At 51.6% G+C, this 22,877-nt stretch overlaps 3 protein-coding genes across 3 annotated transcripts; 2 read left to right on the top strand and 1 right to left on the bottom strand.

The window, feature by feature from the left end:
- Positions 1-1,113: 1,113 nt before the first annotated feature.
- LOC309684258 (olfactory receptor 14A16-like) lies at positions 1,114-2,049 on the top strand (the record flags this gene model as incomplete). The annotated part of the gene is made up of 1 exon (XM_082500191.1): positions 1,114-2,049. The coding sequence occupies one exon, from the start codon at positions 1,114-1,116 to the stop codon at positions 2,047-2,049; it is 936 nt and encodes a 311-aa protein (XP_082356317.1).
- A 2,587-nt stretch (positions 2,050-4,636) lies between these two features.
- On the bottom strand, positions 4,637-5,392 carry LOC309684257 (olfactory receptor 14C36-like; the record flags this gene model as incomplete). Its single annotated transcript, XM_082500190.1, has 1 exon — positions 4,637-5,392. One exon carries the CDS (start codon positions 5,390-5,392, stop codon positions 4,637-4,639), a length of 756 nt encoding a protein of 251 aa, XP_082356316.1.
- A 14,001-nt stretch (positions 5,393-19,393) lies between these two features.
- LOC309684256 (olfactory receptor 14I1-like) lies at positions 19,394-20,329 on the top strand (the record flags this gene model as incomplete). Its single annotated transcript, XM_082500189.1, has 1 exon — positions 19,394-20,329. One exon carries the CDS (start codon positions 19,394-19,396, stop codon positions 20,327-20,329), a length of 936 nt encoding a protein of 311 aa, XP_082356315.1.
- Positions 20,330-22,877: the final 2,548 nt, after the last annotated feature.

Genomic DNA, 22,877 nt, shown 5'->3' with positions numbered 1-22,877 from the left:
GCCATCTGCTTTGCATGTCCCTCCTCCCTTGTCAGGAGCGTTGTGGCACTTCACTGCCGTCCCCTCCTGCCTGAGCTGCCCTTGTTCTCACCATTGGATAAACTGAGTCAGTGCCGGGGGTGGGGGTTGTGGGTGGCAGATTCGGCTCCCGTTCAGATGCCGACCCTTTGGGTCCTGCTCTGCAGTCATGTCTATGGGAGCAATGTGCCCAGGTCTCCTCCAGCCAACTTCAGGACATTAACTACTTCCGCGGGAGTCCTGCGGGGCTGCAGGGTGCTCTCCAGAAGGGCACAGCTCTCCCATAGTCTCTCTGTGCTCACTCGGATCCACATGGAGAAGACATCTCAGTGCTCAGGCCATGGAAGTGCTGCTGGGCAGCTGTACGTGGACAGCTGCAATGATCCCTCCTGGTCCCAGTCTGGGAGGGGAGAGATGAGAAAAGGCAATGAGTCTGTATATCTGCCCTTTGAGCCTGGATTCCTCTCCTCTTCGCAGTGTCCTGATTCTTTTGATGGGAACACCCGAGAGGGATCCTCCTCCCGCTGCAAGCTGCCAGCACAGGGCAGCGGAGAAGAGGGCTGATGGGCAGAACAGGTCTCCTCTCTCTGCACTAAGGGATCATCCCTTTGCCTCTCAGCACCCACAAGACTTCACCTGTAGTGCATTAGAAATGTCAGGGATTTCAGCCATCCCAAACCCCTCAGAAATGTGGCAGGTGCAACCAGAACAAAATAAAGAAAACAAAATCCCCTCTCCTCTGCTGTGCAGTTGGGCAAATTTCAGACAACAATGTATAAAAGCTCTTTGATATAACACGATTACATTTAATTGGAGATCGCCCTGCTGCCCTAGTTCCCTCTTGCTGCACAGCAAGGAGTAATTCTTGGGAGCCCATTGCAGATTCCCGGCTCCCAGTGGCAGCCTCAGCCAGCAAAACCCGGAGCTCAAGTGAGGCAGATGCAGAGAGGTGCTCCTGGATAGAGAGTCTGAATGTGGGGCTGCAAAGAGACGTGCAATACACTTTGCTGGGAGAAGTCTGGCCTGACTCAGTACTGCCTTTTCCTCCTTAACAGATAACCACAGCTAATAATAACAGATACACAGAGGAAGCAAATGTCCAACAGCAGCTCCATCACCCACTTCCTCCTCCTGGCATTCGCAGACACACGGGAGCTGCAGCTCTTGACCTTCTGGCTCTTCCTGGGCATCTACCTGGCTGCCCTCCTGGGAAACGGCCTCATCATCACCGCCATTGCCTGCGACCACCGCCTCCACACCCCCATGTACTTCTTCCTCCTAAACCTCTCTCTTCTTGACCTGGGCTCCATCTCCACCACTGTGCCCAAAGCCATGGCCAATTGCCTCTGGAACATCAGGGCCATCTCCTACCAGGGGTGTGCTGCACAGGTCTTTTTCTTTTTTTTTTTCATGTCAGCAGAGTTTTGTCTTCTCACTGTCATGTCCTATGACCGCTACGTTGCCATCTGCCAACCCCTGCACTACGGGACCCTCCTGGGCAGCACAGCTTGTGTCCGCATGGCAGCAGCTGCCTGGGGCAGTGGGTTTCTCTATTCTCTCCTGCACACGGCCAATACATTTTCACTGCCCCTCTGCCAGGGCGATGCCCTGGACCAGTTTTTCTGTGAAGTTCCCCAGATCCTGAAGCTGTCTTGCTCAGACTCCTACCTCAGGGAAGCTGGGGTCCTTGTGGTCAGTGCCTGTCTGTTCTTTGGGGTTTTTGTTTTCATTCTGGTGTCCTATGTGCAAATCTTGAGGGCAGTGCTGAGGATCCCCTCGGAGCAGGGACAGCACAAAGCCTTTTCCACGTGCCTCCCTCACCTGGTCGTCGTCTCCCTCTTTCTCAGCACTGGCATGTTTGCCCACCTGAAGCCCCCCTCCATCTCCTCCCCATTCCTGGATCTGATGGTGGCAGTGCTGTACTCGGTGGTGCCTCCAGCAGTGAACCCCCTCATCTACAGCATGAGGAACCAGGAGATCAAAGAAGCATTGAAGAAATGGATTCTATGGGTTCACCTTCAGCAGCAGTAAGGTACACGTGTCTCCTCACAGGCTGTTCGTAGCTCTTCTCAGGGCAGGATTAGGCTTTAATTGTTTTTCATCTGTGATGATCCTGTTCGTACAGGAATGTTTGTATTCACTCCACATCTCCAGAGGCGTAACCCTACTGTGCCCAATAACAGTGACGCCTTTGGGAAATGTGTCATCACAGTGTCAGAACTGCCTTCCTGAGGAGCATCTCTGTAATAAAAGGGCAGCTCTCTCTATTGCATAAAATCGACATAAATTAGGAAAATGAAATGTAAAATGTCATTGTAATTGAAGCAACCAAGGAAACCTGCTGCTGCTTGAGCCCTTTGTACTGCCCCCAGACGTATTTAATTATTTACCTCATATTGAAGTAGAGAAATAGTAACTAGACATGATTTATCTACGATTCAATTAAGGAACTAACCAGCAGACAATGGAGCATTGTTGATAAGCAGGGGATTCCTGTCAAGAGAGCCATGAACTGTGGGCCTGCTCAGCAAACCGAGAAAACCGCTTGGAACTGCCAAGATGAGAGGAGCAGTAGGTAAAAGGTAATTCCGGCAGGGGGAGATCACGACCATCGACTCACTGTCCACATACCCAAATGATAACTCCTACTCAAAAGAGGACACTGGAAGAAGACGACAGAGTTTGTGCACTAATTTACATGGGAAGCAAAGAAATCTTGACCAATCCTTCAAGAGAATAACAATGAATATGTATTAATTGTTTGAATATGTAATAACCAATGCATAAAAGTGGAGATTTTTGAAAGCAAGGCGTGCTCCCGTTTCAGGCTGAGCACCCCATTTCTGAGCATTAATGGAATAAACTTGGAAATACCTCTGCTCTGTGTGTTATTGGCTTGCACACCGGGTAAGGAACCCAGATTTGGGTTAACAGGAGGGTGCCATACGGAAGTGAAATAGGTTTAGTTTTGACTTTGAGGCAGCAGCAGAAGGAGGATGTGCAGTTCAGTGCTGGGACATGGAGCTAAATAGAGGATTCACATGAGTCTATGGGCTGAGACGTCTTTGGTGTCTGAGGAGCATTAGGAGGGCTTTGGAAGAAGCTGCACAGGTTATGGGGAACTCACAGCCATTGGCAAAAGCTCAGAAAATCATGGCTTTGCTTTTGAGGAAATAGTTGGTGAAGACAGAGTCATCAGTAAACTTGTGACAGCATGGGGCCAGAGTGGGGTGGGGAAGCAGGGGTGGTGGCTGAAATCTGCAGAGAAACAGGCATAGGCATAGGGAAGTGTAGGAGAGCCTGTGTGGGGGATGGCTCCTTTGTTGGGGCTGGGACCCCCCCAACAGAACTGAAATCCTTGTCCTTTCCACTATGGCTGTGGTCTCTTCCACCGAGGGCCCTGAGAGCACTCCAGTTCCTTACATCAATGGGGCCTTATTGCCTCCCCCACCCTCCAGAGAGCCTCAGAGGTGTCCTACCACTGTTCTGCCCTTGGCATCACACACCCCATCATCTCACTGCTCCCAGGAAGAGCCCTGAGCATCCCATGAGGGAAAGGATGCCCATTCCCAGGGTGTGGGGGTTAGCGCTTGGACATCCAGCTTGATGAAGCACATCAAGGGCTTTCACAGCCAATTCCACGTTTGATTTCAAACCTGTGAGCACTGCCTCTGACTTCTGGCTTCACCAGACCCCAGAGACAGTCCCTCCAAGTGCTTTTCAGGGGTGGCCCTCAGTGCGGCCCACAGACACGCTCAGAAAGTTGGGGCTTTGTTGCTGACTTTTACTTCTCAAGAGGCCAGTTCAATCCACGCTCAATACCTGCAGTTCAGGAACTTGGCACCAGAGGGCTCATTAACATGCAAAATGCCCTAACAAGCCAAGTCTCTGAGCGTAACTTTCTAAACTCTACAATTCTTATGCGAGAGATTTCAGAAGTGAAAAAATATAAAAAATGAAAGAAAAGAAAAAAAAAAAGATTTCTTTTTCTTCTACTTTTCTTCATTTATCTGCTTATGCATTAAGTGATATCAGCAATTTCCAAATGATATTGCAACTGGACCTCTCCAAACGGAGGGTGAATGTGTAGGTGTTGAGGTTTGGTTGGACTGGCCACTCAGGCAGAACGAGAGATGCTCTCCCCTACCGAGAAGAGGCACGAGAGAGAGAAAGGGACTTATTAGTTTAGAAGGAACTAAACTATGTTACTGAAATATTAATAATAAAATAACAAGAAAATAATGAAATCTATACAAAACTGTGTCAGGCTCCCGAGATGACAATCACGTCACTGGCTGGCACTGGGGAAGTCCCAGACTGGACTCAGTAATGGATAGGAACTGGATTCCAGATCCGGATTCACGATCAGGATCAAAGGCAGACGAACAGACAGAGTCCTCCCCAGATGTCGGCCATTGAAGGAAGAGAGAGAACTGACCCTTTGATCCCTCAGCTTTTAACCCCAAACACAGGAAGAACGCAAAGAGAGCAGACACTTTAAAAGAGAAATTTGTGCAGCATTTTTTTTGGCAGTAACTCTGGAGGAAGAGTCCAGGCTTCAGGCACTGCACCCAGGAGATGCCCTTTTATTGAAGACCTGCTATTGGACATTGCTCGTCTAATTCAGTAATGTGAAAGTGTCAGACACAACATGATCAAGCCTGAGGAGAAGTAGTATAAGCCTAGAATACGATCTATAAGAAAGATTATCAGAAGGGAAAAAATTAGGCACCTGGCCAAAGATAAAGTCCAGAAAAAAGTGCAGAGAAGGGGAGAAAGGTTCGGGTTGGTGAAACAATGTCCATTGAGCCAGTTTCCATAGGGCATCCTTGAGCTCCTGGTTCCTAATGCTGTAGATGAGGGGGTTCACTGCTGGAGGCACCACCGAGTACAGAAATGACACCAACAGGTTCAGGGATGGAGAGGAGATGGTGCGGGGCGTCAGGTAGGCAACCATTCCAGTGCTGAGAAAGAGGGAGACCACGGCAAGGTGAGGGAGGCATGTGGAAAAGGCTTTGTGCCGTCCCTGCTGTGAAGGGATCCTCAGCACCACCCTGAAGATCTGCACATAGGAAAAGAGAATGAAAGCAAAACACCCGAATCCTAGTAAGGAACTAACTACAAGGAGCCCAGCTTCCCTGAGGTAATCTGAATGTGAGCAGGAGAGCTTGAGGATGTGGGGGATTTCACAGAAGAACTGGTCCAGGGCATTGCCCTGGCAGAGGGGCAGTGAAAATGTATTGGCCGTGTGCAGGAGAGAATAGAGAAACCCACTGCCCCAGGCAGCTGCTGCCATGCGGACACAAGCTCTGCTGCCCAGGAGGGTCCCGTAGTGCAGGGGATGGCAGATGGCAACATAGCGGTCATAGGCCATGATGGTGAGAAGGTAAAACTCTGCTGAAATGAAAAAGAAAAAGACAAAGACCTGAGCAGCACACCCCTGGTAAGAAATAGCCCTGGTGTTCCAGAGGCAATTGGCCATGGCTTTGGGGAGAGTGGTGGAGATGGAGCCCAGGTCAAGAACAGAGAGGCTGAAGAGGAAGAAGTACATGGGGGTGTGGAGGCGGTGGTTGCAGGCGATGAAGGTGATGATGAGGCCGTTTCCCAGGAGGGCAGCCAGGTAGATGCCCAGGAAGAGCCAGAAGGTCAACAGCTGCAGCTCTCGTATGTCTGCGAATGGCAGGAGGAGGAAGTGGGTGATGGAGCTGCTGTTGGACATTTGCTGCCTCTAAGCATTGGGCACTGTCCAAGAAAGAAAAGGCAGTTCAAAGATAGTGAAGACTTTTATAAGAAAAAAGCTGCTCTCTATCTCTCTGAAGCTTCAGTGACTGCATTCTGCTCTTAAAGACAACCTTTGGCACGTCCCTCTTGTGAGCTCTGCTTTGTGGTGGCTGAGGGTGCCCCAAGGAGCAGAGAACTCTGCTGTGAGCTCTGGAGGGGTCAGTCATACCCTGCAGAAATAGGCAAATAGGAACATGGTGTGATCTCATATTAAACCCACTCATAACGTCAAAGAGCTTTTCAGCATTGTTGCTCCCAGTTCACCTGACTGCAGAGCAGAGCTGTGGGGATTTTGGTTTGTTTGTACTGTTCTTGTTTCCTCCATGCACCTGAGGAGTGTTTTTAAGGCAGAAATTGTTGGACTTTCTGCCACACTCCGTGTGAAGCCTTGTGGGTCCTGAGAGGCCGAGGGGCTGTCCCTTAGTGTAGGGTGAGGGCAGTTGGTCTGTCCAGCAGCCCTGCTCTCCGCTGCCCTGTGCTGGCACCTCTTGGAGCTGGATGATGATGGACTCAGATGTTCCCCTGAGAAGGAACTGGCCACTGCTGGGACCAGAGGAATGCAGTTTCCATGTGCCCCTCTCCAAAGCCCTCAGCCCGTCTCATCGTACCTGAGGAGGATCTCAGCCCTCCCCTCCCAGCCAGGGACACAGAGGACTCCCTGCAGCTGACTGCGCCAAGACGCCCGGCAGCATTGCCGTGACCTGAGCACTGAGGGGTGTCCTCCGTGGGGCTGCTGGATAACACAGAGATGCCACGGGAACGCTGTGCCCATCTGGAGAGCAGCCTGCAGCCTAGCACGAGCCCCTCCGAGAAGGAGTTGAATGTCCTATGGGTGGGGTGTCTGGAAGGGAGAATTGGGTCATTTGTTTTGCCCTGAGCCCACAGATTATGAGGGGACTGTATGGACGTATCGTCATGTCAGGAGCCAGAGGGTTGGTCTGTTAACTGCAGCTTAGCCCCAGCCCTCATCCCAGCAAGGCAAGTGCTGACAAGAAGGGGAGCAGACAGAGGAGGGGAAAACTGGAGAAATGCCCCAGTGCTGCTGCTGAGGGCGGCAGAAAGGGACAGGCGGTCGGGGATTGGGTCATTTCCCCTCTGCAAGGGTGAGGCCGCTGGGCAGGTGCCCCATGGCTGTCAGGGCAGAGGCTGGGCTGGGTGGGAGAGGAGAGCAGGGGTGGCTCCAGGGAAGGCGTCTGCCCTGCAGGGGATTGTGGGAGGTGCCGGGATCCCCCCTGCCTGGGCATTTCTGGCAGCAGCTCCCTCTCTCCCTGCCCATATCTGGGCTGCCTGGAGCTGCCCCTGCTGGGAGTCTTTTCTCTGTCCCGATGTCTCCTCGCTTTCACTACTCATAGACCCCATCCCACACTCTGTCCAGCTCTGCCCTGCAGACCCCTCCTGGCAGCAGGGCACTGCCCAGGGGCATCTCTGGGTCTGCGGGGGACCAGGAGCAGCTCAGACAAGTGCTAACGAGAAATGGGTGCCAGCTCTGGAGTGGAGAAATCCATTCCCACCTTGCACTGCCCACCCAGCCAGCCAAGTGGGGGCATTTCCAAGCACAGACTCCTTCCTTTTCAGCTGAATGGTGCCTTAATGTCCTTCTTGAGAAGGACCCTCTGCAAATGACCCTGGGGTGATCTGGAGCTGTGAGCAGCCCTGACCCCCGCAGTACCCTCGTCAAAGCAAAAGGAACCTGCCCTGCCCTGCCCTGCTTCGCCAGTGATCACTTCTTCTACCCAAAGATATTTCTCACACCACGGTAGGGAGGTCTCCGGGCAGGCAGAGAGCTGACCCTGGCAGGCGGCAGAGGCCCTGCTGCAGCACATAGCCCCCGGGGTGCAGGGACCCTGCTGGCAAGGACAGCCCTGCCCACCCCTGCCTGCACACCCCTACACACACCTCCACAGCCATCCCCGGCAGAATGCAGCTCTCAGGCTCTCTTCCTCTCACTGGGCAGCAGGGAAGCCCTGCTCTGGAGCACATCCTCCTCCTCTACAGCACAGAAACTGAGAGAGTCCTCCTACACAGAGCCCATCAGCAGTCAGATGGACCAGCTTGAGAAGGTCTCTCCAGGAACTGGAGATGCATTGCCCGGCACCCAGAGACTTACCACGCAGAGGGCGGTGAAGAGTTCTGCCCCTTTGAGCTCTCAGCACCCCCCACTCCCAACTGCCTTTAAGCTCTCTCTGCCTCACAGGTCTCCTCTCGCTGCCTGCAGGCAGTGCCCTCAGCCCTGCTCCTGGGCAGAGCTGTCTCTCTGCAGTGCTGCCCGCTTGCCAGGAACTCCCTCCGTCCCATCAGCGCGGCCCAGATCAGCAGCAGAGGACCTGCCCACGGTGGCACTGCCTCTGTCCCCTCTGGGCTCCCTGGAGGTGTCCCTGGGGCTCCAGGGGAACCTGCTGGAACACTGGATGAAGTCATCTCTGGTGTTCCCTCCTTCAGCTGGGGAGAAACTAATCTTTCCAGCAGTGTTGTTTCTCTTACCAGAGTCAGATTTAGGTCCTATAATGCCTTTTTCTTCTCCTGTCATTAGATGGGACAGTCAGACAGGGACAGGCAGGGATCTCCTTTACCCCTGCTGAGGGAAGGGATTCAACAGACTCAGCTGAGGCTTTTGTCCTTGAGATCAAATCTTTGGGCTGTAAAGGGGACTGAGCTCCCTTCCGTGCTGACAACAAACCCATAGAAGTTGGGGTTCCTCTTGCTTAGTTTCTGGAGTGCATAAAATCAGCACCTGCATGTGAGCTCCTTGTCTCAGCTCCCATGGTAGTTAATCACCGTTACAGTTTGAAGGGACCTTGAAGATCATCTAGTTCCAACCCCCTTCCCTGGGCAGGGACGCCTCCCACCCGTCCAGGTTGCTCCAAGCCCCATCTGTCCTGGCCTTGAACACCTCCAGGGATGGGGCCTTCACAGCTTCTCTGGGCAACCTTCCCAGTGCCTCACTACCCTCACAGGAAAGAATTTCTTCTTAATATCTAATCTAAATCTACCCACTTCCAGTTTAAAAGGGTTACTCCTAAACCTATCACGACACTCCATGATCAAGAGTACCTCCCCACCTTTCCTGTAGGCCCCGTTTAGGTACTACAAAGGGCTATAAGGTCTCCCCGGAGCCTTCTCTTCTCCAACTCTCTCAGCCTCTCCTCATAGCAGAGGTGCTCCAGCCCTCTGATCATCTTTGTGGCCTCATCTGGACCCTCTCCAACACGTCCTTCTCCTTCTTTTGTTTGGGACTCCAGAGATGGACGCAGTACTCCAGCTGGGGTCCCACGAGAGCAGGGTGGTTCCCTGAGTTGCACGTTTGGCCTCGATCAAAGTTGGGTCCAACACATGCTTCTCCTCTCTCACAAGAGACCTCTACCAATACAAAGACCTTTCAAAAATTATATTCCACAGAAGTATCGATCTTCCCCTGTAACATCATTGCCACTACTCTGTCTGTTACATGGTGGTTTTCATTTCTCTCATCTTTCAGACCTGTATCACCTGTCTTGGTACAATGACCATTTCTAAAGTCAGCTTTTCAGATTCAGACTGTCTCGACAAAGGCCTTTTCTATTGCACTCCACTTTGCTCCTTCTCTTACTCTTTCTTCATTCAGATTCCTGTCACCTATCCAGCTGCAGCTTTGAGCTTGAGGGAGTTAAAAATTTGCCTGTCTTTCAGTAGTCTGATTATCTTCTTTAGCCAACTCTATAACTGCGTTTATATCTCTCTTTTTGTACGTATCCATCTAAAGCATTTCAGATAAGATCATCCCTTGTAGCAAATCACCCTCATTAGAGGCAGCTCGTCCTGAGCATCTGATTGCAGAGTGTGTTTTATTGTTTATCAAACTTGATCACGCTTTACTTTGCTTGCAAAGAGGAAAACTCCTGTGCCTGGGTGCAGCCAGGTCCCTGAGGAGCACAGGTGGTAGATGGTGCACTGGAGCTGTGACATCCTGCTGCAGACTTCAGTGGAGAAGTCTGAGGTAAGGAAAAGTGATGCAGATTCCAGTTGGCCAATGACAGGGGTGGTGAGGGAGGGGAGGTGAGGAGCAAGGCTGTCCATACAGTGTCAAACCTCAAGGGACTTCTTTTCCTGGCTGTCCAGACCTCCTGAGGGGACACTCTGCATCAATATCAACTGCTGACCACTCCTATCACCTCTTCTCTAACTGAAAACTAAATAAAAAGAACCTTTGAAATAAAAAAAAAATATATTTTTTTTTCTATTAGTTTCTCTTTAAAATCTTCCTTCTAAATTACACTATGAAACAAGTCCAATTAGCTGTAGAAGCATTGAAGATTGAAAAAAATTACAGGAAGAGAAATAGCTCGTTAGGACTTTCTGTACTTTAACGAGCCCCATGGTGTATTTGGCCCTGAGTCCATCAACCTCAGATACTGAGAAGAGACTGAACAAACTGCTCAAGAAGTCCAAGTCAGAAGCAAAGTACCTGGAAGCCTTGATTGTCCCCACTGAGGGTCGTTACTGCCAAAGCCCCCCCAGGGACTCGTTAGAGGAGATAACTGGAGGCTGTGGTTGCAGGTAGTCAGAGGCACTGTGCAGGTGGCTGTAATGCTGAGGAACCCCTTGGCTTGTTTGATGCAGCAGAAAGGCCAAACCCTGACCCCCAGGCCCTGGGAAGGCAGGTCCTGCCCCTCACTGCTGGCTCAGGGCTCTTCCTGGGGGTGGTGGGGTGTGAGGGGGAGAAAGGCCGAGTGTAGGAAAATTCTGTGACACCTCCTGACCTCCCAAAAAGGGGCAAGGACAAAACAAAGTCCAGAGTCCCAAAAGAATCATAGAATCATTTAGAATTGCAGAAGACCTGTAAGTTCATAGAGGCCAACTGCAAACCTAACACTGCCAAGTCCACCACTAAACCATGTCATTATGTGCCACATCTACACGTCCCTTAAATACCTCCAGGGATGGTGACTCAACCACTTCCCTGGGCCGCCTGTTCAGTGCTTGAAAGCCCTTTAGCTGAAGAAATTGTTCCTAATACGCAGTGTAAATCTCCCCTGGAGAAACTTGAGGCCATTTCCTCAAGTCCTATCTCTCATAACTTGGGAGAAGAGACCAACCCCCACCTCGCTACAACGTCCTTTCAGGGAACTGTAGAGAGCGAGAAAGTCTCCCCTCAGCCTCTTCTTCTCCAGGCTGAACAACCCCAGCTCCTTCAGCCGCTCCTCATAAGACTTTGTAATAAGACTTTCTCTGGACATGCTCCAACACCTCAATGTCTTTCTTGTACTGAGGGGCCCAAAACTGAACACAGTACTCGAGGTGGGGCCTCACCAGTACCGAGTACAGGGGGATGATCACTTCCCTAGTCCTGCTGGCCACACTATTACTGGTACAAGCCTGGATGCTGTGGGCCTCCATGGCCACCTGGGCACACTGCCAGCTCATATTCAGCCACCAACACCCCCAGGCCCTTTTCTGCTGGGCAGCTTTCGAGCCACTCTGCCCCAAGCATGTAGCGCTGTGTGAGGTTGTTGTGACACAAGAGCAGGACTGGACCTTGGCCTTGTTGAACCCCACATCATTGGCCTCGGCCCGTAGGTCCAGCCAGTCCAGATCCCTCTGTAGAGCCTTTCTACCCTCAAGCAGATCAACACGTCCGCCTAGCTTAGTGTCATCTGGGAACTTAATGAGGGGGCACTCCACCCCCTTGTCTAGATCGTTGATAAAGGTATTAAAGAGAACCGGCCCCAGTACTGAGCCCCAGGGACATCACTTGTGACCGGCCGCCAAATGGATTGAACTCCATTCACCACCACTCGTTGGTCCCGGCCGTCCAGCCAGTGTTTTACCCAGCGAAGTGTACACCTGCCCAAGCCATGATCAGCCAGTTTCTCCAGGAGAATGCTGTGGGAAAAAGTGTCAAAGGCTTTAATGAAGCCCAGGTAAACAACATCCACAGCTTTTCCCTCATCCACTGAGTGGGTCACCTTGTCATAGAAGGAGGTCCAGTTTCTCAAGCAGGACTGCCCTTTCATAAGCCCATGCTGGCTGGGCCTGATAGTCTGGTTGTCCTGTACGTGGCACATGATGGAATTCAGGATGATCTCCTCTATAACCTTTCCCAGCACCGAGGTCAGACTGACAGGCCTGTAATTCCCCAGGTCCTCCTTCTGGTCCTTCTTGTAGTTGGGTACCATGTTTGTTATCTTCCAGTCAACTGGGACCACCCCAGTTAGCCAGGAATGCTGATCAATGATGGAAAGTGGCTTGGTGAGCACTCCCGCCAGCTCCCTCAGTACCCTTGGGTGGATCTCATGTGGCCCCATAGACTTGTGTATTTCTAAGTGATGTAGCAGGTCCCTCGCCAATTCCCCTTGGATTGTGGGGGCTTCATTCTGCTCCCCACCCGTGTCTTCCAGCTCAGGGGGCTGGGTACCCAGAGAGCAACTGGTCTTACTCTTAAAGACTGAGGCAAAGAAGGCATTAAGAACGTCAGCCTTTTCCTCATCCCTGGTCACTGTGTTTCCCTCCACATCCAATAAAGGACGGGGATTCTTCTTCACCCTCCTTTTGTTGATGATGTATTTACAGAAACATTTTTCATTGTCGTCTATGGCATGGCCAGATTAATTTCTAGTTGGGCTTTAATCCTTCTAATTTTCTCCCTGCATAACCTCCTGACATCCTTGCAGTCCAACTGAGTTTTCTGCCACTTCTTCCAACTGTCATAAACTCCTTTTTTCCCCTCAGTTCCAGCCAAAGCTCTCTGTTCAGCCAGGTCTTCTTCCCTGACGGTTCGTCTTTTGGCACATGGGGACAGCCTGCTCCCGTGCCTTTAAAAGTTCCTTCTTGACGAATGTCCAGCCTTCCTGGGCTCCTTTGCCCTTCAGGACTGCCTCCCAAGTGACTCTGTTAACCAGACCCCTAAACAGGCCAAAGCCCGCCCTCCGGAAGTCCCAGCTGGCAGTTCTGCTGACCCCCCTCCTGACTTCTCCAAGAATTGAAAAATCTGTCATTCCATGATCACTATGCCCCAGATGGCCTCCAGTCCTCATGTCCCCCACAAGCCCTTCTCTGTTGGCAAACAACAGCTCCAGCGGGGTGCTTCCCTCATCTGCTCCCTCTCCCGCTGCGTCAGGAAGTTATCCTCAACGCACTCCAGGCCCCTCCTGGGCTGTTTCCTCACCACTGTATTGCATTTCCAGCAGACATCCGGTAAGTTGAAGTCCCCCATGAGGACAAGGTCTGGCTATGGTGACGCTTCTCCCAGCTGCTTCCAGAATATTTCATCTGTCTCTTCATCCTGGTTGGGTGGTCTATAGCAGACTTCCACCATGATATCTGCCTTCTTGGCCTTTATTTAACACCTCCCAGTACAGACTGCGTCCTGTTCCAGTACAAAGTGGATTATTTTCACGTGTCCCTGTATAGACTGGGCCTTAGCCCAGTATTAGTGGGATCCCCTGATCCCCTTGGAATGCAGACTGGGCACCATCCAAGTACAAACTGGATCTCTTGGCAACCTCCCAGCACAGACTGGGCCTTTTCAAGTCCAAGATACTGGGCCCTGTCCCTCTACAAACTGGATCCCCAGTCCACTCCCAGTACAGACTGAGCCTTGTCCCAGTATAAACTGCATCCCTTTAATCCCTCCCATGACAGACTGGGCCCTGTCTCACTAGAAAGTGGATCTCCTCAACCCCTCCCAGTAGAGACTGGGCCCTCACCCAGTACGAAGTGGATCCCCTCAACCTCTGCCATTAGAGATGGGGCCCTCTCCTAGTACAAACTGGATAACTAGATCCTCTCTTAGTAAAAATTAGTTCCTGTCCCAGTACAAACTCAACCACCTTATCCCCTCCACTCAGAAACTGGGTCAGGTGCCAGTACAAACTGGATTGCTTTTACCCCTGCCAGTACAGACTTGGCCCCTGCCACTACAAACTGTTCCTCTTTAACCCCTCCAAGTACAGGCTGAGCATGCTCCCAGAATAAAATGGATCCTCTGATCCCCTCCCAGTATGACTGGGCACTGTACCATTTCAAACTATATTTCATTAAACTCTTCCAGTACAGATTTGTCCCATCCCATTAAAACCTGGCTCTTTTTAGAATCATAGAATGGCTTGGGTTGGAAGGGACCATTATTGGTCATCTAGTCCAACCCCCCTGCCATGAGCAGGGACACCTTCAACTGGATCAGCTGTCTCCAAGCCCAGGCCAGGGAAAAAAAAATGGGAAAAAAACCCCTATTTTCAAAAAGGAAAACAATGAAAAGCCAGGGAACTACAGGCCAGTCAGGCTCACCTCTGTGCCTGGCAAGATCATGGAGCAGATCCTCCTGGAAACTCTACTAAGGCAGATGGAAAATAAGGAGGTGACTGGTGACAGCCAACATGGCTTCACCAAGGGCAAGTCCTGCCTGACAAATTTGGTGGCCTTCTATGAAAGGGTTACAGCAGCAGTGGACAAGGGAAGAGCAACTGATGTCACCTACCTGGACTTGTGCAAATTGTTTGACACTGTCCCACACAATATCCTGGTATCTAAATTGGAGACACATGAATTCGACAGAGGGAACACTCAGTAGATAAAGAACTGGCTGTCAGTCGCACTCAAAGTGTTGTGGTCAATTGCTCTATGTCCTAGTGGAGAGCAGTGATGAGTGGCGTTCCTCAGAGGTCAGTACTGAGACCCGTGCTGTTCAACATCTTTGTTGGTGACATGGACAGTGTGGTTCGAGTGCACCCTCAGCAAGTTTGCCGATGAAACCAAGCTGTGTGGTGAGGGATACACGCTGGAGGGGAGGGATGCCATCCAGAGGGAACTGGACAGGCTGGAGAGGTGGGCCCAAGCCAACCTCATGCAGTTCAACAAGGCCAAGTGCAGGGTCCTACATCTGGGTCGGGGCAATCCCAAGTACACATACAGGGTGGGTGAGGAATAGCTGGAGAGCAGCCCTGAGGAGAAGGACCTGGGTGTGCTGATTGACGAGAAGCTCAACATGAGCCAGCAATGTGCGATCACAGCCCAGAAGGCAAAGCAGATCCTGGTGTCCATAAAAAGCAGCATGGCCATCAGGTCAAGGCAGGTGATTCTGCCCCTCTACTCTGCTCTCGTGAGACCACACTTGGAATATTGCATCCAGCTCTGACCCCCACAACATAAGAAGAACATGGACCTGTTAGAGCAGGTCCAGAGGAGGCCCTGAAGATGATCAGCGGTCTGGAGCAGCTCTCCTATGAGGACAGGCTAAGAGAGTTGGGGTTGTTCAGCTTGGAGAAGAGAAGGCTCCGGGGAGACCTTATAGCCCCTTCCAGTACATAAAGGGGCCTACAGGAGAGCTGAGGAAGAACTTTTTACTAAGTCTTGTAGTGATAGGACGAGGGGGAATGGCTTTAAACTGGAAGAGGGTGGATTTAGATTAAATATTAGGAAGGAATTTTTCACTTTAAGGGCTATAAGGCAGTGGCGCAGGTTGCCCAGAGAAGTTCTTGAGATCCCATCCCCAGAGGTGTTTAAGGCCAGGCTGGATGGGGCTTTGAACAAATTGGTCTAGTGGGAGGTGTCCCTGCCTATGGCAGGGGGGTTGAAACTTGATGATCTTCAAGGTCCCTTCCAACCTAAAGCATTCTATAAAACAAGAAGTGCTTTTTTTAAGTACTTTAATAGTAAAAGGAGGTCTAGAGAAAACATTGGACTGATAGTTGTTGAAGATGGTGATCTGACTAAGAGGGATGAAGAAAAAGCAGCGGTGTGCAATGCTTCTTTTTGCCTCACTTGTTAATCATGCATCTAGAGCTTGGGCTGCCCGGTCCCCTGAGTCGGAGGGCCACGAGTGTGGAAACAAAGACTTTCCATTTGTGGGACGGGAATCGCCAGAGACCAGCCGTATCAGCTGAATATTAACAAGTCCATGGGGCCTGATGGGATTCATCCCAGAGTATTGAAGGAGCTGGTGGATGTGCGGGCAGGACCTCCCACAACTTCTCTGGGCAACCCGTTCCAGTGCCTTACCACTCTCAAAGTGAAAAATGTCTCCCTAAACCCTAATCTAAATCTACCTTCTTCCAGTGTGAACCCATTCCCCCTTAACCTATCAAGTCGTTCCTAATTAATAATCAGAGCAGATATGCTGGACCTCAGCCAAGCACCAGGTGCGTAACAAAGAAAGGCAGTACCAAGTGCCCAAGGTGCCATGCAAGGCAAAGGTTTTGTTCAGAGCATGCAGGGGTGGATGGCAGATGGCAATGGAAAGCGGAAATGAGGTGACCCGAAGGAGAGCAAACCCTCGGGACCAGAGAGAGGCAAGGCTGGACTGTGCAGCCCTGGCAGGACAGGGCTTTGCTCTCTGGGATATCTTGGCAGCCCTGCAGGGCCTGTGGTGCAGGGGAAGCTGATCTCCAGGAAGAAGAAGGTACTTTTGAAAATGTCCTTGGTGATGTACATCCCATGATCGAACAACACAGGGAAAATCACTTCTCTATTCTTTGATTGCATCATCAAAGGGATGACTGAAGGCTGCAGGATCTGCCTAAATCTACTGGATGGAGATGGGACAGGACTTGTCTCAATGCAGCTGCCTCAACAAAAGCACTGAACGTCCCTGAGGTTCTTTTGAGGTGTGTTACACGGCTGCTCTGAATGGCGATTGTGTTCCTGCAGGTCTTGTACTGTCCCTGCGGGCTGCCTGCGGCTGTGCTGGAGAGCCCTGGCACCTCCCGTAGCACCACAGGGTGTAGGTACCCTTCCAGTGGAGCAGCTGCCCTGAAGGAGGTTAGGCACTGTAGGGGTGTCTGTGAGAAACCGGCCATGGGTGCCAAAGGAGATGTGGTAAAGACAGCTGGAGGAGAAGGGAGAGAGACTCAGCTCTCCTGACGGCAATGGCTCCATTGGCTCAGAGGAATAAGTCTATAGGCTGCCCTGGACATCATGAGCAGGATCAGGCTTCATTGTCCTAAAGGTGGGCATCTACTGACACTTCAGCAGCCTCCAAAATGATGACCCCAGACACTGCCCTGTCCGTCTTAATTACTCCATCAGTTTCCTGCAACTGTCTTGGAGCACCTGTGGCACCTCATGTGTCACCTGTGCTTTGCATGGCTACAGGAGGAACTTGAAATTCCTGCCTTTCACTGCCTGGGTGTGCTGTTTCCAAGTGGGAGAAGAAGAGGGGATTCTTGGAACTAACTGTCTTTGATAGGGGAAATGACACTGATGGAAAGAAGTTTCTCTGCCCAGCAAAGGGAGAAAAGATCAGTGCTGACTTCAGCTTGTTTCCCAGCAGGTTCCCCTGGAGCCCCAGGGACATCTCTGAGGGAGCCCAGAGGGGATAGAGGCAGTGCCACCATGGGCTGGTCCTCTGCTGCTGATCTGGGCCGGGATGCTGGGCCAGAGGGAGCTCCTGGCAAGCGGGCAGCGCTGCAGAGAGACAGCTCTGCCCAAGGAGCAGCTCCTCTGCACAGCGCAGCAGTGCTGAGTGCACTGCCTGCAGGCAGCGAGGGCAGACAAGAGAAGGGAGAGAGATGAAAAGGAGGTCTGGGGTGGGAGGACAGGAGAGGGCACACCGGGGAAGAACCCTTCGCAGCCTTTCCCATGGTAAGTCTCTGGCTGTGGGGCAATGCAGATGAGTTCCTGGCAGTGTCTCCTACACCTGGCACATGCCATGGCTGATAGGAGCTGTCAGGACGGCTTTTCTGGTGCCAAGCAGCAGGATGTGATTCAGAGCAGGGATGCCCTGCTGCACCGTCAGAGGGACAATGAAGGTCAGCTGCCTTTTCCCAGGGATGGCTCTGGAGTTTGAAGATAGGTGTGCAGGCAGGGGTGGGCAGGGTTGTCCTTGCCAGCAGGGTCCCTGCACCCCAGGGGCTGTGTGCCGGGGCAGGGACTCTGCCGCCTGCCAGGGTCAGCTCTCCGCCTGCCCAGGGAGCTCCCACGGCACTGTGGGGAGAAGCTGTGGGTGGAAGGAGTGACCCCCAGCACAGTAAGGTAGGGATGAGCAGGTCAGGGCATGGTGCTTCTGCTCTCAAGAGAGTGCAGCACGGGTCAGCTCTACCTCATGCCATTTTTCAGAGGACCTCTGTGGCAGCACACTGACTCAGCAGCATCTTCCCCTTTGCAGCCACATCAGGTTTGCTGTGAACTGGTCTCTATCCCCCGCACACTCAGAGATGCCCCTGGGCAGCGCCCCGTCCCTGGGAGGTGTTTGCAGGCAGAGGTGGGCGCACAGCAGTGGGATGGGGTTTGTGAGCACTGAGCGGGAGCTGAGCCGGGGACAGGGAGACGGCTGCCGGCAGCAGAGACACGGGCAGGGAGTGAGAGGGAGCTGCTGCCTGAAACACTGACCAGGGGGATGTGGGCACGTCCGTGCTGTCCCTGCAGCACAGGCACCTTCCCCTGGGCAGCTCCTGCCTGGTCTCCGTTCCCAGCCTGGGCACAGCTCTGCCCTCCAGACCACGGGGTCTCGGGCACGCATTGTCCCTGCAGCAGCCAGAGCCCAGCAAAGGAGGAACCCCGGATTGCCATCTGCTTTGCATGTCCCTCCTCCTTTGTCAGGAGTGTTGTGGCACTTCCCTGCCGTCCCCTCCTGCCTGAGCTGCCCTTGTTCTCACCGTTGGATAAACTGAGTCAGTGCAGGGGGTGGGGGTTGCGGGTGGCAGATTCGGCCCCCGTTCAGATGCCGACCCTTTGAGTCCTGCTCTGCAGTCATGTCTAAGGGAGCAACGCACCCAGGTCTTCTCCAGGCAACTTCAGGACATTAACTATTTCCCTGGGGAGTCCTGCGGGGCAGCAGGGTGCTCTCCAGAAGGGCACAGCTCTCCCATAGTCTCTCTGTGCTCCCTCGGATCCACATGGAGAAGACATCTCAGTGCTCAGGCCATGGAAATGCTGCTGGGCAGCTGTACGTGGGCAGCTGCAATGATCCCTCCTGGTCCCAGTCGGGGAGGGGAGAGATGAGAAAAGGCAGTGAGTCTGTATATCTGCCCTTTGAACCTGGATTCCTCTCCTCTCCTCATCAGTGTCCTGCTTCTTTTGATGGGAACACCGGAGAGGGATCCTCCTCCTGCTGCAAGCTGCCAGCACAGGGCAGCAGAGAAGAGGGCAGATGGGTAGAACAGGTCTCCTCTCTCTGCACTAAGGCTCCCTTAGTCCCTTTACTTCTCAGGACCCACAAGAATTCACCTGTAGTGCATTAGAAATGTCAGGGATTTCAGCCATCCCAAACCCCTCAGAAATGTGGCAGGTGCAACCAGAACAAAATAAAGAAAACAAAATCCCCTCTCCTCTGCTGTGCAGTTGGGCAAATTTCAGACAACAATGTATAAAAGCTCTTTGATATAACACGATTACATTTAATTGGAGATCGCCCTGCTGCCCTAGTTCCCTCTTGCTGCACAACAAGGAGTAATTCTTGGGAGCCCATTGCAGTCCCGGCTCCCAGTGGTAGCCTCAGCCAGCAAAACCCAGAGCTCAAGTGAGGCAGATGCAGAGAGGTGCTCCTGGATAGAGAGTCTGAATGTGGGGCTGCAAAGAGACGTGCAATACACTTTGCTGGGAGAAGTCTGGCCTGACTCAGTACTGCCTTTTCCTCCTTAACAGATAACCACAGCTAATAATAACAGATACACAGAGGAAGCAAATGTCCAACAGCAGCTCCATCACCCACTTCCTCCTCCTGGCATTCGCAGACACACGGGAGCTGCAGCTCTTGACCTTCTGGCTCTTCCTGGGCATCTACCTGGCTGCCCTCCTGGGAAACAGCCTCATCATCATCGCCATCGCCTGCGACCACCGCCTCCACACCCCCATGTACTTCTTCCTCCTCAACCTCTCTCTTCTTGACCTGGGCTCCATCTCCACCACTGTGCCCAAAGCCATGGCCAATTGCCTCTGGAACACCAGGGCCATCTCCTACCAGGGGTGTGCTGCACAGGTCTTTTTCTTTTTTTTTTTCATGTCAGCAGAGTTTTGTCTTCTCACTGTCATGTCCTATGACCGCTACGTTGCCATCTGCCAACCCCTGCACTACGGGACCCTCCTGGGCAGCAGAGCTTGTGTCCGCATGGCAGCAGCTGTCTGGGGCAGTGTTTTTCCCTATGCTGTGCTGCACACGGCCAATACATTTTCACTGCCACTCTGCCAGGGCGATGCCCTGGACCAGTTCTTCTGTGAAGTTCCCCAGATCCTGAAGCTGTCTTGCTCAGACTCCTACCTCAGGGAAGCTGGGCTCCTTGTGGTCAGTACCTGTCTGTTCTTTGGGGTTTTTGTTTTCATTCTGGTGTCCTATGTGCAAATCTTGAGGGCAGTGCTGAGGATCCCCTCAGAGCAGGGACGGCACAAAGCCTTTTCCACGTGCCTCCCTCACCTGGTCGTCGTCTCCCTCTTTCTCAGCACTGGTGTGTTTGCCCACCTGAAGCCCCCCTCCATCTCCTCCCCATTCCTGGATCTGATGGTGGCAGTGCTGTACTCGGTGGTGCCTCCAGCAGTGAACCCCCTCATCTACAGCATGAGGAACCAGGAGATCAAAGAAGCATTGAAGAAATGGATTCCATGGGTTCACCTTCAGCAGCAGTAAGGTGCACGTGTCTCCTCACAGGCTGTTCGTAGCTCTTCTCAGGGCAGGATTAGGCTTTATTTGTTTTTCATCTGTGATGATCCTGTTTGTACAGGAATGTTTGTATTCACTCCACATCTCCAGAAGCATGACCATACTGTGCCCAATAATAGTGACGCCTTTGGGAAATGTGTCATCACAGTGTCAGAACTGCCTTCCTGAGGAGCATCTCTGTAATAAAAGGGCAGCTCTCTCTGTTACAGTAAAATCAACATAAATTAGGAAAATGAAACGTAAAATGTCATTGTAATTGAAGCAACCAAGGAAACCTGATGCTGTTCGAGCCCTCTGTACTGCCCCCAGCCCTATTTAATTATTTACCTCATATTGAAGTAGAGAAATAGTAACTAGACATGATTTATCTACGATTCAGTTAAGGAACTAACCAGCAGACAATGGAGCATTGTTGATAAGCAGTAGATTCCTGTCAAGAGAGCCATGAACTGTGGGCCTGCTCAGCAAAGCGAGAAAACCGCTTGGAACTGCCAAGATGAGAGGAGCAGTAGGTAAAAGGTAATTCCGGCAGGGGGAGATCACGACCATCGACTCACTGTCCACATACCCAAATGATAACTCCTACTCAAAAGAGGACACTGGAAGAAGACGACAGAGTTTGTGCACTAATTTACATGGGAAGCAAAGAAATCTTGACCAATCCTTCAAGAGAATAACAATGAATATGTATTAATTGTTTGAATATGTAATAACCAATGCATAAAAGTGGAGATTTTTGAAAGCAAGGTGTGCTCCCGTTTCAGGCTGAGCACCCCACTTCTGCGCATTAATGGAATAATCTTGGAAATACCTCTGCTCTGTGTGTTATTGGCTTGCACACCGGGTAAGGAACCCAGATTTGGGATAACAGGAGGGTGCCATGCGGAAGTGAAATAGGTCTAGTTTTGACTTTGAGGCAGCAGCAGAAGGAGGATGTGCAGTTCAGTGCTGGGACATGGAGCTAAATAGAGGATTCAAAGGAGTCTATGGGCTGAGACGTCTTTGGTGTCTGAGGAGCATTAGGAGGGCTTTGGAAGAAGCTGCACAGGTTATGGGGAACTCACAGCCATTGGCAAAAGCTCAGAAAATCATGGCTTTGCTTTTGAGGAAATAGTTGGTGAAGACAGAGTCATCAGTAAACTTGTGACAGCATGGGGCCAGAGTGGGGTGGGGAAGCAGGGGTGGTGGCTGAAATCTGCAGAGAAACAGGCACAGGCATAGGGAAGTGTAGGACAGCCTGTGGGGGGGATGGCCCCTTTTTTGGGGCTGGGACACCCCAACAGAACTGAAATCCTTGTCCTTTCCACTATGGCTGCAGTCTCTTCCACTGAGGGCCCTGAGACCACTCCAGTTCCTTACATCAATGGGGCCTTATTGCCTCCCCCACCCTCCAGAGAGCCTCAGAGGTCTCCTACCACTGTTCTGCCCTTGGCATCACACACCCAGAAACCTGGGGCTTTGTTGCTGACTTTTACTTCTCAAGAGGCCAGTTCAATCCACCCTCAGTACCTGCTGTTCAGGAACTTGGCACCAGAGGGCTCATTAACACGCGAAATGCCCTAACAAGCCAAGTCTCTGAGCGTAACTTTCTAAACTCTACAATTCTTATGCGAGAGATTTCAGAAGTGAAAAAATATAAAAAATGAAAGAAAAGAAAAAAAGATTTCTTTTTCTTCTACTTTTCTTCATTTATCTGCTTATGCATTAAGTGATATCAGCAATTTCCAAATGATATTGCAACTGGACCTCTCCAAACGGAGGCTGAATGAGTAGGTGTTGAGGTTTGGTTGGACTGGCCACTCAGGCAGAACGAGAGATGCTCTCGCCTACCGAGAAGAGGCACGAGAGAGAGAAAGGGACTTATGAGTTTAGAAGGAACTAAACTATGTTACTGAAATATTAATAATAAAATAACAAGAAAATAATGAAATCTATACAAAACTGTGTCAGGCTCTCGAGATGACAATCACGTCACTGGCTGGCACTGGGGAAGTCCCAGACTGGACTCAGTAATGGATAGGAACTGGATTCCAGATCTGGATTCAGGATCAGGATCAAAGGCAGACGAACAGACAGAGTCCTCCCCAGACGTCGGCCATTGAAGGAAGAGAGAGAACTGACCCTTTGATCCCTCAGCTTTATACTGAGCATGAGGCAGATGGGATGGAATACCCTGTTGGTCAGTTTTGGGTCACCTGTCCTGTCCGCTCCTCCCTGCAGGTGGGACCCCACTGCGCTTTTCTGCTTCCGACCCTCCAACAGGGCAAGTGACAAAGTTGGTTGGCCTTGGCTGTTATAGCAATAAGTGTGATAAAAACCTCTCTGCATACCATGCCTGGGCATCAGCTGTAAACATAGGTCTGATCACTCTGAGAGCGAACATTGTCTGCGCAATATGCTGTTAATTTCAGTAGTGAGAAGAGGCCTGGCTAAGAAGCAAAGTTACTGAACAAAGCTAGTCCTGTTGTGCCTCAAATCAGGACAACAAGCTTGCTGTGCTTGAAGGATGCTGTCC

Source organism: Vanellus vanellus (genome assembly GCF_965231255.1).
Source record: "Vanellus vanellus genome assembly, contig: HAP1_SCAFFOLD_45, whole genome shotgun sequence".
In the NCBI taxonomy this organism is placed as follows: Eukaryota; Metazoa; Chordata; class Aves; order Charadriiformes; family Charadriidae; genus Vanellus; species Vanellus vanellus.
This window is presented reverse-complemented; position numbering and strand designations above follow the sequence as displayed.